This window comes from Mizuhopecten yessoensis, unplaced genomic scaffold, assembly GCF_002113885.1.
Source record: "Mizuhopecten yessoensis strain PY_sf001 unplaced genomic scaffold, ASM211388v2 scaffold3235, whole genome shotgun sequence".
Lineage (NCBI taxonomy): Eukaryota > Metazoa > Mollusca > Bivalvia > Pectinida > Pectinidae > Mizuhopecten > Mizuhopecten yessoensis.
The window spans coordinates 33,562-52,752 of record NW_018404943.1 but is presented as its reverse complement, the minus strand read 5'-3'; the positions used below and the strand labels follow the sequence as shown (position 1 = coordinate 52,752).

At 33.2% G+C, this 19,191-nt stretch overlaps 1 protein-coding gene across 1 annotated transcript; it reads left to right on the top strand.

Moving 5' to 3' along the window:
* Positions 1-5,773: 5,773 nt before the first annotated feature.
* Positions 5,774-17,429, top strand: LOC110447228 (Krueppel-like factor 9). The gene is made up of 3 exons (XM_021492770.1): positions 5,774-6,562; positions 8,678-8,767; positions 9,270-17,429. Exons 1-3 carry the CDS (start codon positions 6,082-6,084, stop codon positions 9,455-9,457), a joined length of 759 nt encoding a protein of 252 aa, XP_021348445.1. The 5' UTR covers positions 5,774-6,081; the 3' UTR covers positions 9,458-17,429.
* The last annotated feature ends 1,762 nt before the right edge of the window (positions 17,430-19,191 follow it).

The following is a 19,191-nucleotide window of genomic DNA, read 5'->3' as shown; positions in this document are numbered from 1 at the left end:
AAAGTCTGCTTGTTTATATATTGTCCTTGTTGGAACCCAATACTCTGGCCAGTTTAGACATAAATCCGAATTTGGCAGTTTTGACAAGGTGAGCTCTATTACAGTGACGTTATCATGAACCAAATAATACTGACTTTCTTTTTGTTTTACATTGTAATGCTGTCTCCAAATGTTTCCTGGTTTTAAATTTAAGTGGTTTCAAAATAAGATATTACTACCAGTCAGCAACTATAGTGAGGTTGAGAATATATGAGTTTTGTCCATTATGAATTGCGTGTACAATCTAAGTGTCTGGTGTCGTTTGGTTTATGGTAGTGTTATTCTAACCGCTGTCACTGCTGATGATACACTTGTAGCTTAATGTTGAAGACATATTTGCAATATTTATTCTGATGTCCTTAAGCATTATTTGAACTATTTAATTTTGATCCTCAATTCTTACAAGCAAAACAATGAACAGAGAATCATGAACAGAATGAATGCACTACTGATGCCAAACCACATTAGCATTTTCCGTGGCTTTGTCTGTATTTATTTTATTTCCTTTTTTTTCCACCTGCTTGATTTTTTCTGGTTTGACCGTAAGGATTTAATATTTTTGTATATACCTGGGGTATATATGTACTGCATTTGATATGCATGTGTTGAATAAATGTATTTTTCATGAATCATTATTTATACAAATATGTGTTTAAGTGACTGTTTTTTTTCTGGTTTTTTCTTAAATCAGTTGATGAAGCAAGGCAATATTTACAGTGCATGAAAAACTCAAAGCATCTTTTATATAAGTTTCTGTTTTATGGGATATTTATGATACAGGACTTGGAACTTTTCATTGTTTCAAGATTCTGCAGAAATTATACAGAAAAAGAATCACAAGTTTAATAAATTTTGGTATGAAAAAGATTTTTTTTTATCACATCATCAGGAATATTGGGGAACATTCACAAAATAACCTAAAAGTTTCAGGTTTTTTTCCAAACTCATTATGTACATGTCCTGACAGTTGATGTGCAAGATGGTTATTGGGCAATAAAACACAGATATCGTGACATAAATGAATTGTCTCCCTTGGCTTCAAAGTTTTACTAACTTATGTACTAACAATGTACAAAACTTATATATTTATTGGTTATTTGTACATTTAATTACGAATAATCAAATCAGTGTGCAATTTGTTGTTCAAATTTGATTATTTGATATAATATATGATTCAGATATTTACTGTGAAATGAAAATTTATTTTAATTGTTTTCTTGCAATAAAGTTCCTTTAGTCTGTTGATTTTGTTTGTTTATTGTGTGTTATACCATGGTACTTTTCTAAAATGGTGCACCGATTACAGATATAGATACTATTTCTATAAAAATTTCACGTATATGGGACCATGAGTTCCGGTATCCAAAGATCTCTTCTAGGGTGGTGCTATTTTGATATATTGAACGAAGAACTATAAATAGGGTCAAATGTGTTTAAATTGTTTACTGGTTCTTTTGAATGACTTTGAATCAAGAGACTGATATTTTGCCTACAGCATTATTTTAGTCCACTTTTAAGGTTACAAGTGTGAGAATTGATACCAGGTGAGCGATGCATGTCCATTGGGCCTCATTGTTAAATGGACAACCTCCATCTTGTGCAATCTACACTTACTAACATCAGGAGGCCTGAAGTGATATTTGTAATGTAGCTTGCTCAGTGAGGGACCTTCGGCTCTGGTAAGAGATAAATAATACCAACTCATATTCCAGGTGGCGGGGTTTAACTGTGAAAAATCTTTGAATGACTTTCTAGTGAACTATCCACTTACAGTAATTAGATATGCGTTTTTGCTGGTTGGGTGAAGAGTTATCAATGCTGGTTTTTTTTCAAATGTCCAATTCAAACAAATTACAATTAATATTTGGTCTAGAGCTGTAGCTTGCTGATTTGAAAATCTATGTCTATAAATTAATTACATAAGGTCACAGATGCAACAAGTTCTTCCAGAGAACCAAGATGGTATTTAAAGTGAGGTGAAGGACTGTTCAACAGTTCAAATAAATGATTGAATCCAAGATGACTGTCATGATCTCTTGTTTGGAAAACAGCTGTTTTTCCACTCTAATGCACAGTACATAATCAATTGAATGTCTTAAATAATAAAGATATTCAGCAACATTTGGTTTAATTACTTTTAATATGATAATTAATCCATTAATTGAACATTTTCATAATAAATAAAAAATAAATAAAAAAATCTGTGAACAGACTACAAATATATTCATACATCTCTGCTCTGTGTAAAACCAGGGAACTTTATGTTCTAATAACTGCTCTATAGAAATAAGGTTTAAGCTGTGTCCTTACAATTTATGAATACTTTGATGATGTGATTGACTGAGGATATTGATTATAGCTGTCACCACAAATCACACCAACAGGGCTTGGTTGTGCATGTACTATCTTCTTAAAAATGACACCAGTGCTTGGTTGTTCTATCTCCTCAAAAATACACCAGTGCTGGGCTGTTCTATCTTCTGGAAATGACACCAGTGCTTGGCTGTTCTATTTTCTCAAAGTGACACCAGTACTTGGCTGTTCTATCTTCTCAAAATGACACCAGTACTTGGCTGTTCTATCTTCTCAAAATGACACAAGTACTTGGCTGTTCTATCTTCTCAAAATGACACCAGTGCTTGGCTGGTCTATCTTCTCAAAATGACACCAGTGCTTGGCTGTTCTATATTCTCAAAACGACACCAATGCTTGGCTGTTATATCTTTTTAAAATGACACCAGGGCTTGGCTGTAATATCTTCTCAAAATGGCACCAGTGCTGGGCTGTTCAATATTCTCAAAATGACACCAGTGCTTGGCTGTTCTATCTTTTCAAAAAGACACCAGGGCTTGGCTGTTCTATGTTCTCAAATAGATTAGAAATTTAAAATTGAAGATGTATGCGCTAAGGATACTTGCTGTTCATTTTATGTCCGATACAAACCAACGGTAGTGTATTCGTCTCTGCATAAAAACCACGTACAAAAATTGTAAATATTGTAAATATTCAGACATTTCTCATTTCTCTGTAATTACCTTTTAAACATTCTTAACGGTGCAGTAAGCTAGCCAGGCTTCGAATCGGTGCCAGCATCATTTTACCTAGCCAAGTAAATGTATCTAAGCTTGGACATCAGTAATCATAGTGTATGTCTATATTTAATGAAGTTAAAATTGGTAATTAAGATTTGCGGCTGTCATTGTTATGTAGTATGCCATGTGAAAAGCGAATATAATTATACACAGGAAAGTAACATATAAAGTATGCTTACATGTATGTGCCATACATATGTGATTAGCTGTGCAAACTATTTTATATAAAGATAACTTTCCTAGACTATTGAACGAATTTTTTTTGACAGTGTTGCAATACGGTCATAATATCCGGGACCTGAACATTTGTTAAAGGTGTAATTCTACACGTTTTAGAGGTTGAGATCAACTTTCGGTAAAAATGCCACCCCACAATGAGGATAAATAGAGAGGGATATTTTCACCGAAAGTTTATCTAAACCCCTTAAACGTGTAGAGTTATTCTGAACATCTCAGTTTAGGTCAAACTATCGCTGTAGTGACTGCCTAGGAAGCCGGTCGGTGCTGTCAGGATATGGTAAACCTGTCGAGATGATGATGTATCAGGGAGACAGTACTAGAAAGTGACCGTTGAGTGTGACCTTCATCTGTAGACACCCTCTTCAATTACCCCTTTTCCTGCTGCGAGGTTGTAAAATCCTGGACAAACGAACGAGTGAAAACGTTCAGTTAAATAAAAATAAAACTTATTTAAACATTCTTCCTCATATTAAAACGAGTATTGCGTAACAGAATGCATTCTCTCTGATCTAGCAATATTAGTATTCTGTGTGTTTCATCCACTTCATACATATTCTTCCAGTATTTTTTTTTCAAAGTTCACTAGAAACACGACGCAAGATCTATATACAGCAAGGCAAAGTTAACATCGTGGTATTCAAGCTAGATAATTATAGCATATCATATATAGCGTGATCAGGTTATACCACGGAATTATATTTACTATCCGTGGTTATACTAATAAAACATACATTCATTTACTGGTTCTGTTCAGTCATATTCTGAGCTCATACAAATCGTGAATATGTATCACCACGGAATTAATAAAATAATTAATTAGAAATCAAATACATTCAAGGTCAAGTTAATTACATATTTTCTAGTAAATTAATATATAGTAATAAATTTGGTATGAATGGCGTGTTTAATTGTGGTATATCACCTCGTCATAGATAGCTAGAATGTTAACTAGCCCAAAAAGTGAGATAACAATTACCAACTGATTGATTGAGTGGTTTTACTAATTACAACTACCAGTGCCAGCCCTCTTTATATCCTCACCCGCACCTTGCCTCCGTTAGTTCGGCTCTCCTTTCATCTCACAGGTAAATTACCATCACGCCTGTGATGAACCCTTAAGTGTTATTTATAATGTTAGCTACAACTTAAAAAATAATGAAATTATTCAGTGATTTAAATGTTAGTGTACTAATATGTTCTGTCGGATGCCCCTATTTAGAGCAGAGACGTATAAAGTATACTAAGTATATACACTGTAAGCCTCTGTTAGTGGCTGGATAACCGAACTATACTCGGAAGTGAAGCGGACGTATAGCCACTCAAACAAACAAACAAACAAACGTTTAAATGCATTGATATGGCTTCTCACCATGAAAGCGTCCTATTTTCTTAGATTTTCTCTTGTGCATGTTCGGGGAAAAAATGAACCTGTACAGCATCCCACTGTTCGGATGTTGAACGCAGCAATCAAATTGGTCAAAAGTACTATCGAATGTCTATATAGAGACCACTTGCGTGCACGTGGGTCCCATGGAGCATCAGGAGGCTGAAATCTATTTATTCCGGGTCCGTGTTTAATTTTAATAATTTCTTTGTTTGATGTTCAAAGCAGATGCAAAAACATCAAAACTATATATATTATGATAATTAAATCATCAAAATGTTTTAACATTGAAAGAATCTTAAGAAATGCAGTTTATTGTATAAATTTTCCCGTGTTTTAATAATATTTTGGTAATGAAGTCCTGTCTGCACTCAATAACCGTACCGTTTCTGATCAATATTAATCAATTTTCCAATATTTTTTAAGCTGATATTAAGACAAAAATATCATAGAATAATGTAAATCTTTGAATTTTTTTCAAATATAAGTGAGGCTTTCTTGTAACTTGACAGAGACCGTATTATTTTATTATAAAACGTATCTGCTGTTCTGACTATCATTTTGATAACACCGCCGGTATTTTCTAAGATTAAATAACCACTTTTCTTAATATTTGATGAAGCTGATATTAAGATAAACACTATAAACTATTAATAACAGACTATAACTGAATAACCAAATCATTGTGAACTTGACCGTTAGGTAAAAAATGAAAAAGCTAGTTTTGAGAAATGTGAATGGAATTACTGGCTTCAAGCACGGACCGTAGATCTAATTCCGTGCTTCAAGCAAAGAGTTCTCTGGATAGAACTTGATCTGCAGATATCTGAATTAATTCGGTTCACAAACTCTAAAATCGAGACATAAAATTTAGAAGGATAGCATAGATCTACGGTAACGCGTCTTCGAAATCTATCTAGGATTCGCCAAGTTAAATTTGTACTACGTACATGATCCGATTTCGCGGGCTTTTTGTGACCTTTCCAGATAGATCGTGACGTCAGTTCCTATGCGAGAAGGTTACGCCCACTGCACGCGGTCAGAACACGCATAGCATTGACCGACCGCACTTCGTTGAATCCTACCGAGCTCTTGACTGACAATCGAGGCAGACGACAACTTCGATGAAAATTTCTTGGGCAAGGCTATGTTTACCATTCAATTCATCGAGCGCTTATCCACTGCTGATGTCATACCGTAGCACTTTTTGTTTCGTCTGGTTGTGAAACACAACAAAGGAAGAATATAAACATCCGGAAACCGTGCTACATTTTCATCGACATTTCTGATTATAATCAACGGATTTAATTGTTTTTTTTAGAAACTATGGCTTTACAAGAAGTACCAAGGAGGGATTTTGATACAGATTTGGCTGCGCAGTGTTTAGTTGCGATGTCAAATCCATATGTTGTTACGGCAGAACCAGCTGATTGTAAAATGGCTTCTTTCGAAGCTAACGACGTAACTACAACAGACTCGAACTCTTTGGTCATGTTAGCTCGAATATTGACGGACTTGAGCAAATTCAAACAAGAGCCAATAGATCATGATTATATTAGCAGTGAGTTGAAGAGCTATAATTACAGATCAGTGCCAAATGACGAGAATTTCTTGGACACCAACACGCCACGAAAACGAAAGCGCTCAAAGCATGGTACCACGCCCACTGACTGTAACACTGAAGATCACAGTTACAATAAAGGACGTACTGGTGGGGCCAAGAAAGTTCATAAATGTTCATTTAAAGGATGTGGCAAGGTGTATGGGAAGAGTTCACATCTTAAGGCACATCTTCGGACCCATACAGGTAAACATGTCTTAAATTAGAATAAGCGTTTCTTTGTTTGATTAGACGACCATGGCCACATGGTTTCTGAAGTAATGGGCGTGGTGATCTGAGGAAAGAAAATCAATGTTTTCGTCAGTCATTTAACAATCCCTTGAACGTATTTATGAACATAAAGTAAATGATTAGTGGAAAATGTTTAAAACTAAAAGAATTAATTCCTTTCAGTTAATTAATTTATATAAGTCTATGTGACTGTGTTTCATTGTGTTTATTTATAGATCTCTAACGTAGAAACAGCTCGTTGATTATTGTGTTTTGACATAGATAGATATTTCTTGACTTGTACAGTATTCAGTACAGGTATATTTCATTATCGTTTTTATTGTGTGAGACACATAAATATATAATCATAATTACTGATTTTAAAGGCTCCTTTTACGGTAAGGGTTGAAGGCTCCTAAAACAACACATGTCATCATACCAAGTATAAGTATATTATCAAACATGATATTCAGACATTCAATTTAGGAATGTTTTTTATTCACTTTTAAGCATAAGGGGAAAAAACCTGAAATGACAGAGAAAGCTATACAGTTAATCTATAGCTAGTATGGATGGTGTCATTTAAGTTTATGAACCAGCTTGTAACCAACAGTTCCAGTGTCTAAATGCTGACCCAAATCAAAGCATGAATTGTACCTGCAGACATTTGTGCTATCATATAAGTATTGAAGTAATTTGTTTAATTAAAAAAAATAATGATAAATTCAATACATTATACATTTTTGTACAAGTTTGACAATATTGAATATTATTGTAATTTCCCTTAAAATTAATAATGGATTTGTTCATGAACAGATTGTACACAAAGTAAGTTTTCCCCCTCAAATACATTTAGATCAAAGAAAATGTTGATGTACTATATAATATGCAATAAGTAATCGACCCCAACACCACTGGAGCATGACATGTACACTGACACTGCGTGTGTCAGCTGTAACCTCCAGCCAATCAGAGCTCTTCTAAACATTTACCCCGTCACCTGTATTCAAATTTCTCTTGATTGATGTAGATGCTCTGATGGTATATCAATTTCACTGATTTACATATACAACTTGTACACTAAGAATGAATAGACAGGTGTTCATGTGTATTAAATATCCCCAATCGTTAGCCTATAGGATAAAGGTTTTATTTTAATATATAAATATATACATGATGTATATATATATTTATATAAATAAAACCTTTATATCCTATAGGCTAACGATTGGGGATATTTAGTAACATGAGTTGTTTCTTATTAATTCTGTATCTGGTGAACCAGGAACTCTATTATAAATGCATACATTTATTACTTATCATTGATTAATGTTAAATTCAAAATGTACAGTGCACAATGCATGCATTACTATGTTTTTTTTTGTTTTTTTTTACAAATTTAAGCAGCAGTATTGTCATAGTCCATTTTCTATTTTAAATAAATATACTTGAAGTTGTGATTTAAGCATCAGAATCTAGATTTTAACAGAGTGGGTAAAAACATGTCCAGGTCAAATGGTTTGAGTTTGAGAAAATCTGGACTCTGATCATGAGTAAGGGAATACTTCTTTGCTGACAAACTTGATCGGTATTATTTATTTACTTTATTTATAATATTTATGATACATAACTTTGCACAGATTTATCACTTTTCAAATAAAAACTATTAACAGCAAATAAGAATAACAGCTTAAGTTCTCCAGTGATTAGGAGAGGATTGGGTCTTAGGCCAAAATATATTCATGATTGAAAAATTCTAACATGACCTGTACGGCTGTAGTGTGGTTCTTGGTTAAGTCTGAACCTTTCATAAGCAGTGATTTGTGTGAAAGACACTCAGAGGCCTAAAAAATACTTGTGTAAAATTAAATGAGAAATTATGGTATCATGTTAAAAATATAAAATGATTTACTTTTGATTGATGAAATAGTTATAACATCTTTTATTATCCATCCATTTATAAAATGTAAGACTCTGATTATGTTTCATGTATAACTGCAAGAGTAACCTCCCTTAACACATACTGTATGGTGTATTTTTGTCCAACAAGAGAAATTAACAGTAGAGTATTGTTATCTCATTGTTTCACAGGTGAACGCCCTTTCCCATGCAGCTGGCCAGCCTGTGAGAAAAGATTTGCCAGATCTGACGAGTTAGCACGCCATATAAGAACACACACAGGTGAGACATGAGATAAGCAGAAATGCTAAAAATAGAATGTCTTGTCCTAAATACCAATCATACATGCATACTGTATGTGTTGCAAGTCTTTTAGCTGGGAATATATGTTTGAAAACTTAAGAGCTGTCTTTGAGTAATTTGTATGATGTAAAAATAAGATTTTTTTAGTTTTGTTAGATCATTGCTTTTGCATCATTTAATTTTTCATGCATAATTTAGAAATGAGAAAGTTTAAGAAAAAATTTAATTCACAAAAATTTAATGAAAAATGTCTGCTTCAGTAACTGTATTTCTGACAGCCATGAAAGTTGGGGTAAAATCAAGCATTTATCATGTATTATGACCCCTTTAGTTATGTCTGTAACATTTTGAGGGTCAAAGGTCATTTAAGTAAGTCATATGCACTGATATATGGACGATAACAAAAAACCTTAGAAAATCAAAAAAAAATGCATCTTCTTGTGAAGTTAGTATCCAACATCTGTGCTTATGTTGTTTTTAGGTGAGAAGAAATTCCAGTGTCCTTTGTGTGAGAAGAGGTTTATGAGGAGTGACCATTTGAACAAGCATGCTCGTCGCCACCCAGAGTTTGAGCCGGGGATGCTGAAGCGTATGCGGCAGCCAGTGAAACAGGAGTCGACCAGTAGTGATGGTGGGGATCAGTCGGCCTCCAGCCCAGGCATGGTGTGAGACGCAGCTCACAGAATACACATTATCACAAAGACTGTTGGCTGATATCAACTTCAAAATGACAATTATCTACATTGCAAATCAAGTCAACGCAGAAGAGCGACTGTCTACAGTACTTGCATTTGATTATTTATTTTCTACCTTTCAAATCAAGTCAATGTTGAAATAATTATTGGCTACTTTAAGTAAGTCAGTGTCAGATTAACGACTGTATGCAGTGATTACATTTGTTAATGTCTGAACAATTATTGTCTACATTAAAACTCAGTCAGTGTCTCACTGTCTGGATGGTAGTTCATCAGGAAACTGCTCAAGTCCATACCAGAATGACAGTTGGTGTATGGATAACAACTTAAGCCCTATTCAAAATCAGAATATTTTTTTGGAATCCATCACTTCAAGTCCGGGGCTGATATTATTTTGTAATATTACATGTACAATAGCATTATGTGGAGTGATGTAAAAATATTCACACTTACATTATGATGTCATGTCTAACATCAAATTTAATTTGATTGGAGATGTTAAATCATGTTTCTTGTTAGATATCTCTACTTACCATAAATCATCGCTTGTTGGATATCCTCTATACTTCTATTATTCTATTCAAATTGAAATAATTTATTATTAGTCTAAAGTAAGATACGAATAAATAATTGGCAAATTTGTTATCAAAAGAATCAAGTTTAATGCTAATTGAATGCTGTCTGCTATTAAACCTTGATCTTTGTGGTAAGTAGTTATGAAAATCACTGCTTTTGTCAAGCAGATGACTTTGACCTCCTAAAAACATCTTAATGACTTGAACACACAAGTTGCATAATTCCTCCACAATAAATTAACTTTGTGAGTTGATCTAGACAGTGTACATGGAGTACATGAGCCTGTTGATATCTGTTACACTGTTTATAACTCATGTACAGAACATGGACTTTATATATACTGTGTAAGATAAGGGAGCATATTTATTGTTGCAAAGTTTTAAAATCTGGGTTTTATCAGTTTTTAGATGAGTACCTGGAATTTCCTTTTTTTTGCCTTTATATATATATAGGCTATTTGTCTGACTTGCTGTATCTGGAAAGCTGTGTTATTTATAAGTGATACCTCTTATAGCATATCAAGCTATTGTTACTTCATGTACCTAAAATATATATTTAATATAGCAGGGTTGATATATATTTAAAGGAACAGAAATCCACCTGTTAAGTGTAGTATTTGAATGGTCTAACATCTAGGCAGATTTACCGATACAATGTATATATACATTTTAAGATTCATTTAACTGTCCAGTGATAGAATTATCATTTAAGTGTCATCATGACCATCAGCATTTCCTACAGTACCAGGGTATTTGGTCATTGTCCCAGGTACACTTAATTACGATTATGTTAAAGGAGTTTGCTGTATATGGTAGTTTAATACGATTGTTCCAACACATTTGCATACTTGCCAACTTTTCAAAATGTCTATCGGGAGATACTGTGTATTCGGAATTAAAAGCATAAATATGAGGTATGAAATATGTATCATCAGATCTAAGATAAAATAATTGGTTTATACAATTCACCGGTTTAAAATGTTCAATTTTTAGGGTCCAAAATCAGGAGTTTCTCTCCAAAATAGCGTGAGTTGGCAAGTATGCGTTTGTACAAGTACAGTAACTCCTTATGTACATTTTGTTAATAATCTGTAAATGTCAGAAACATCTATGTTACATTCATAATAATATTACTGTTACAGTTTTTCCCTCGAATATTAATTTCTTAATGAGGAGCCCTTACTCCTTTGGCCTAAATGTCTTGCCACCATTAATTACTAGCAGAATGTATCTTTAAAGGGAGGTAAATCTGTTGAACTTAAATACTTAATTTTGCTGCATTATGATATGGGTCTCTTTATTCTGCATAAAATATGGTATGTTTCAGACAATTCACAAAAACACATAAAATCAGGCATCAAAACATTGTATTTAAGTCAGTAGTAGTCCTGTGTGCAAAAATCTATGGATAAAAAAACGATTGGATCATGAAGTAGGTTTCTTATCAGAGGAAGATACATCGTGTTCATTAATAACAAGTGAATGTATGATATTTTAAAGGAAAATTTTCTGTCAATATTTTTATAAAAAGTGATGATCAGGATTTGATAACCACTAAAAATATGTTGTAAGGAGTTACCTACTTAACCCTTTCACCCCTATGTGACTTTAATAAACTCTACCATAAAGTGATCTTGATGAGTCCATTATGGTCTACAGTTAAAATAAAAAAATTAAGTCAAAGCAGGAAGCCAAAAAAAACAAAACTGCACCATATAGCCATTTTGTGCATTTAGGACTCATTAGTGTTACTTGAAGCCAAAAGATTAAAAATCCATGTCTTAAATGTTCCGTAATCTGTGCAGAAAGGAATGTGATATATTTCTGTGATTTTCCTACGAAGTGCTATTTATGATACAAGGGAAACATATAGTGGTATGTGAACTTTGATAAAAACTATACAGTGTTATTATATATAATTTACTAAGAATGATACTGAATCCAACGAAGAATACAGTCTACTCTAATACTACTTACAATATACTTCTAAAGTATTATGAAGTATCAATTTTCATATTAACTAATTAAAAAAAAAGCTGTTCAAACATATTTGATCAGTGAATATCAAATTCAATTCATATTTGATTGGAGCATAAAAGCAATCACTATATAGTTCTAAGCTTTAAAACAAGAGTGTATTTTTTCATTTTGTGACAAAAATTAAATTACAAGAATCTTGTCTACTTGCTAGTGTTCATTCATGTGTAAATAAGATATCTATAAAGATCATCCGTGTTTGATTGTACTGGTAACAGTATCATTTAAATGTTTTTGTCATGTATATTTTTGTCGACGTTTTGTAGCTCACATTGCCAAAGGCCATAGTGAGCTTATTTTGTGATGTTCATATTTTATTTTAAAATGTCTCATAAAAATCAAACAGTAAGATTATCAGTTGTTATGTCCTTAAAATATATACAAGTTGTTATCATTGATATTGTAATGTCACTGTTAGTGGAAGGTGCTGAGCTAAAGAAACAAGTGTGAGAGGTTAGAGAGAAAGAGAGGAGGTATGGAGGAACAAAATCCAGTAGAAAACTGTTACATGTTGCCTCAGTTATGTTTTAAGAACTCATTCGAGTCAAATATCCTGTTCATCTCTTCTGATTTAACCAGTTTGAGTAGCCTTATTTTTTTGAGATCATTCATCAATACTAATATCTCATTTTGCTGATTTTTGTGAAATAAGGACACAGTTACGTGTTGGACAGTAAAGTTCCTTGTAAGGGTTGTTACGAATGTTTATTGGCAATGTGTAACAGAAAAGCAGGTTGGAGTCGAGGTGGGATTGGTGTGATATTGGTTTGTTGTGATATATTATATATGAAATGAAAGGATTTTGTGTTACTGCAGTTGAAGTAGGTTGGGTTAGTGGAGTCTCATTGCAGTTAGAGAGAACAGAGTGTGAAATGAGAGATTGTCTGTACAGTCCCATTCTATGATAAACGTTTTTGGGCCTTGAGGGCTAGGGCTAAAGATGTTTTGAACTGTTTTGTATAAAACATAGATAGTTGGACTGTAATCGTGTTCTTTTTCACTCTGGATGAGTGATACTTAACACTTCAGAAACAGGGTTGATGGTATTGTCGTTGTTCAAGTTTGAATCGTGAAGCTTTATGAAATGTGATTTTAACCAAAGAGATTTTGTGATAGGTCAGTAGTAAGGGGAGATAACCTGACAGGCAGTGTTCAGTGAAGTAAATATAAAGCCAGTCACACATGTGTTTGTTTGACTAACAAAATTCCATTTGGCACCTAAGATGTAATAGAGGATTAACTAATCAGATGACTTCCTTAAGGGAGTATGATTTTATTATGTTATAATCTTTCAATAAGAAAACCAAATAATTCATGATCTTTTTCTGTTCGTCTGCCACATACTGGAACTGTTATTAACTGGAGAATGGTATGTTTAAGACATGTTTTGAAGCATTCCTTGACAGGGCCTATAGCTGTTGTGGGAGAGAATTTCTCAGACTGATAATCTCTCAGAGTCTGTTGTATAGATTTGGTTAATTGACCGAATTTTGCACTCATTGACAATTGTGATAGGAACCAGCTAGTGGACACATTATTGTGGTGCTTTGTGAAAGTTTGGGACTGTTACATTAAGAGGCATTTGAACAGAAGTTCAGACTAAAAATGTATATTTTTATGTAGTTAGTTTTCTTCTGGCTGATATGGTGTAAATACTTATACATATAGTTATATGCTTTTTATTTTGTTTTGTTTTTAAATTTGTGATACATTTATGATATAACATTTTGGAATGTGTTTTGTGTAATATTTCATCGTTAAATATTTCGATTTAGCTCACCTGAAGTTAGTGCAAGTACAATTCTTTTGGAAAGAGAAAGTACTATCTACTTCAGTGTTGATACATTTTGTAGAATAAGGACTGTGTCATGCTTTGACAATGGAGGATTACAATATATTTTTATTTGTCTTTTCATATCGGTGGTATTTGTGAATTACTGTACCCACTTGAATTCCATTACATTGACAAGAACACAATCTTCTTATGCTCACTGAATCTCTTGTTTATAAGAAAAGCTGTACTTTGACGTTTGATATTTTACTGTTATACATAAAAAGAATCCCTGTGAAAAATTACAATATGTTAATTTCATGACAGAAATACAGAATTATGGAATCACATTTGATCTCAGAAGTATTAATAAGAGTTTACCCAGTTTCAATACCGCTATCATCCTAAATACACATGCAGAAAAAGATTGTTGTACATAATATATATTTCATGTTTGAAACATTCATCCATCCATCCATCAACGTTTTTGTGGTTATGACCTCACGATTTGGAAAGTATTGTCATGTGTTTGTGAGCGTGTGGATGCATATATGTATCGGTACACATGTGTACCAGTGAAGCTAATGAAATTGCATGTGTAGATACAGTGGGCCATATGGAATTTATAAGGTATCTGTACACATGTGTACTAGCCCAATTAGTGAGATTTAGTAGGTATTGGTCTACATTTGTATAACTTCAGCTAGTAGGTCCATTTGGGTCTACATGTGTACAAGTTCAGAAAGTGAGATTTATTAAAAAAAAAGTGGGATATGGTCACAAAAGGGCAGAAATAATCACAAGCGTATCATACCTTCACCAAGATGTTGTTGGTTTGGTGAGTGTTTTTTCACAACTGCAATAATTAATTATTTAAGAATAACAATAAGGAAAACCAGGGTTCTCATTTACAAAGATTAATAAAATCACTTTCAAGAATAAAACATGTATTTGTACACAATATTGCAATTCTACTTTGGAGAGTTTATATTTTTGAATTATATAAATTCGTGATCAGAACAAAAAATACAAGTACCACAAAAAAAATCTCATAGAGAGGTATATGAGACTGTTCAATATAAGTAAAGTAGGGTGAAGTCGAAACAATATAAAGTTGTTTTAGGAATAATATCGTTAGCACCCCGAAATGAAAGCAGCACACATTATAAAGAAACATACCGGTAAATAAAATATCATTGACCTAGCTACATAATGTATATTTTGCAGAGATAATCATGTTCAGTGTCATAGTTTATAAGTTGGATATTTTAAATTGTTAAATAGCTGATGTCATCAAAATATATAAGGGATTGGTTCAGGAAAGTTGTTACAATTTATAATAAATGGATGCTTGGGTCTAAATTAATTGTTGCTAACATGATGTGGACCTCAGGTAAAATGTTGGTGGGGATCACAAAAAATGCCCCACTGCCCCATCTCACTCACTTTTATTTCTGAAATTACACTTACTATAAATATAGGCTTAATGGAATAAATTTTACTCCAAGATAATGGCTAGTTTATGCAATAAACATATCGGGGTGTTTGAAAACATTTCTTACGTTTAAGAATATGTTGACTTACATTTTCACCTGCTTTCCTTATGTAACTGATAACACATTTGAAAGATACATTACACATATATATTGCTAGCTTACTAATAGCACACTTGAATGGTACAAAACACAGACATTCTGAATCTCCGGTAATTCTATTTTTGTGTTAATGTTGATTCATTTTTAAGAGAGACAAATCCTCTGAATTATTAGTGTAAGGTAGCATATAATATACGTTAATAAGATATTTTAAGTGCTAGTGAATTGAATGTTTATGATGACTACCCATTGAAACTGCAAGATAATCTACTCGTGTATCTGTGATTTGCAGTGTTAATTCAGTATTTCACCAAAGTGTGTGCTGGATATTTATTGACGGCTATATTACATGTACATTGCACGTGTCAGGGTAAACTACAGGTGTGTCGCCATTTGAAAGCTTTATTACACATGTCACACGTGGCAGGAATAATTAATTCTTTATCTCAGGGACTAATAAATGGTAATAATGACATAAATTAACGCACAGTCATTAAAGAGACTTGGATCTCAGTGGTGATATTGAATATTCTGGAGCAATAATTATTTCATGGAAGAAGACAGAAAAAACATGTGATATTATTTTATATCGTTGACATAATGAAGTTGTAAATGCTAACATAGAAAATCTCTAAGGCATACAATAACAGAAAAAAGGAAATGTTATGAAATGCCGTTTTGTTATTTTATGGGAGAAAATCTCGTTTGAAGGAAAAATTACTATCTTCAAATATGGTAATGATATCTATAGTTTCAGCATTATATTGAAATCTAAACAGATTTTGTTATTTCTGACGCTAGTTGTACATTCCAGAAATTAAAGTGTTATTTCATAAAACGGAGTTTAAAATACAATGATGTTGCCTAAATATTGTTTTTTTTAATCAGCATTACTCTTGCCATTCTTAAGATGTTATGTCGAAACGTTTTTTCCCAGTAAATGATATGATATTCATATTCCGGAAACATTTATGATCAAAAGCATAGAAAGCCGTAGCAGTACATTTTTTGAGGATGAAACCATGAATAACAGTTAAACTACGCTGTCTCGAAAAATATACATCGTATGTATCCATCTATATGTTTGAATCTCCTATCCAAATATATATGTGTGTTACTCTACCTGTCCGCTTGTATGCTAGGTTTTGTTAGTAAATTATTGCTTATTGTCGGAAGAGTTTAAAGGAGATGGTTATACCGTGGAGTTGGTTATATATATAGATTACACATAGCCATTGTGTTAAATAAGTTTAATGTGGTTTAAATCAACTTAAAATGAACCTATTTGGAACATTCTTGTTTCTTGTATTGATATTATTTTAAACGAGACTGGTAAGTGTGGTCAAAATGTATTATTACCTGTGCTGTAAAGACTTGCGTCTCAATTTTAGTTATACATAACTTGTACCGACGGACATTTATCTAGTCTTGAAAACTCGTTACCAATGTCATCAAACATCTTGGTTACCAGGATGACTGGGAACCAATTCCAAAAACTAGTTCTGACAGCAAAGTTCTCAGTTGTTGCTAACCACAAAAATACCGATATTTCGTCCATAACTTTTGATTAAATGTTAGGTTTGTATTCTTGGAATATTGCACCCCCGCTAGACATAGCATTTTTTTGTAGATTTTTATGATATGTTCATTAACGATTCATGCTTTTTTAACCGGCCTTTTGTTTAAATAAGAAAAAAATGCATGGTATGCAGCATAATTTTTAGCATAAAACTGGTTGTCGTTATATAATGCAACAATCGTGTTTCTAAACGTTATTGAAACAGATATATAGCTGAATAGAAGTATATGACCAGCGAGATATTCCTGTGCTGTACTAAGTATGTCATGGATATGAGTTTAACTATAATTTGTATTGTGTTTGTATTTTGAAAAAATGTTGACATTGAGAGTTGTTCATAATTATCCAATGTGTCTTAAAAATCCTCGAAATAAAATATATGTATAGAATCATTTTGTTTGAATGTATTTCATTAATGTGTTCAGGGAACTCGTATGCTTCATGTAGTATGAATGACAACGAGAATTGTTTAGGTATTTTAAGTGATGTTGAAAATCAGTATTGCTTTTTGACTGAAACCTTGTCTTCGACGGATATGGACTCTGACCTGCCTTGTGATATAACGCTTTGGATACTAAATGTATTTTGTAAGGTGTTAAAGATACCTTCCGCTTCCACAATGTTATAATTATAAGCAACGGAAGTCATTTAATGGACAAGATGTCAATTTCTGCTGATTTACCCAATGACACTGTACGTGACGCGAAAAAGCTCGACCATTGCGTTTATATCAGGACATGCGCATTCGAAGAAATGAAACCAACATGATTTTATTAATTTTGATGGATGTCATACTAATTTGAACACTTTATTGGTATGCTATCTCGACTACATGTACATCTGGTGTACATGTATCTTGTATTTATTTTACTGGTACCTATTGTGTATATAATGGTCATTCTGAAACAGTAATAGCATAGTTCATTATGTTTGTACAAATAACTGTTGTACATTCATTGTACTGAGGAACTATCAATACTTACTTGATTTGTACCATATAATACTGTGTACTTGAAAATAATCGCCCAGTTAACTTTCACCCTTCACCTGAAAATTCCACACTCGTCCTCTGTGAAGTTTACCATTCACAAGTACAATTTCTGGTATATTATGTAATAATATTCGCTGTCATGAATAATTTGCCATCATTGTTGAGGGTGAAAAAGGCTCGTGCTGATCTGTGGTGTGACTGAAGTGTTCCGCTCTTCATATTGCATATCTTCTCAGAAATGTTAGATTTTTCTCAAGAAAAAGTTTCGAAAATAGTTTTTTAAAAGTATGTCCATAAAGCAAACGTGCCCATTTGGAAGACACACGGACAATGAGTTAAAACCATAACCAAGAACAATAACAAACGTGGAATTATATCCCGTCAACAGATGTGAGTGGCATTACTACATTGATCTTTTACCTCCGACGTTGAAAGTTTCAGTGAAGAGACAGCATCCGGAAACGAATTGTCGATATTTCCCTTCACGTGCGAGTCAGGCCTGTAACTTCTGACCATGAGAAACAATAAGCATCTTCCTCAGGCAAGAATATTTTGTACATGTGCGAAGTTTGAAGTTGATCGAAGTTTTTACATTGGAAGAAGCAAATTTTTGGACAGGAAAGGATAACACAATACCCGGATACGCATAAGAACGATGTGTGAACATGAAGTGAAATTCTTAGCTGGATTACAATAGGACATTTAAACGGTCATACCATTTGTACTATGGGAATTAAATGTATTGATGTATGTAGCTTGGAGTAAGACACGAGAGGAGGGTTATCTCCCTTGCCTTTATAATATGTATGTATATAATCGTGTTTCCTTTAACAGGCCTTGGCGGACATATAAAGAATTCGTTTGCAAGCATGCAGCAAAAAGGTTGCCTTGGTATGGCTATCACGATTGATGCAGTTGCCTTGGTATGGCTATCACGATTGATGCAGTTGCTTTGGTATGGCTATCACGATTGATGCACACTGCAGATTCATACGCATAAAACATTTGTCTGAAAAATATGACAAATCCAGAAAAATAAGTCGATATCATCTTTACAACGTTAAGATCGCATTAAGCAGCATCACATTACAATGCCCCAACTGAAAACGGTAATATTTAATATGTATTATATTTTTGTTATAATAAATGACTAAGACTGC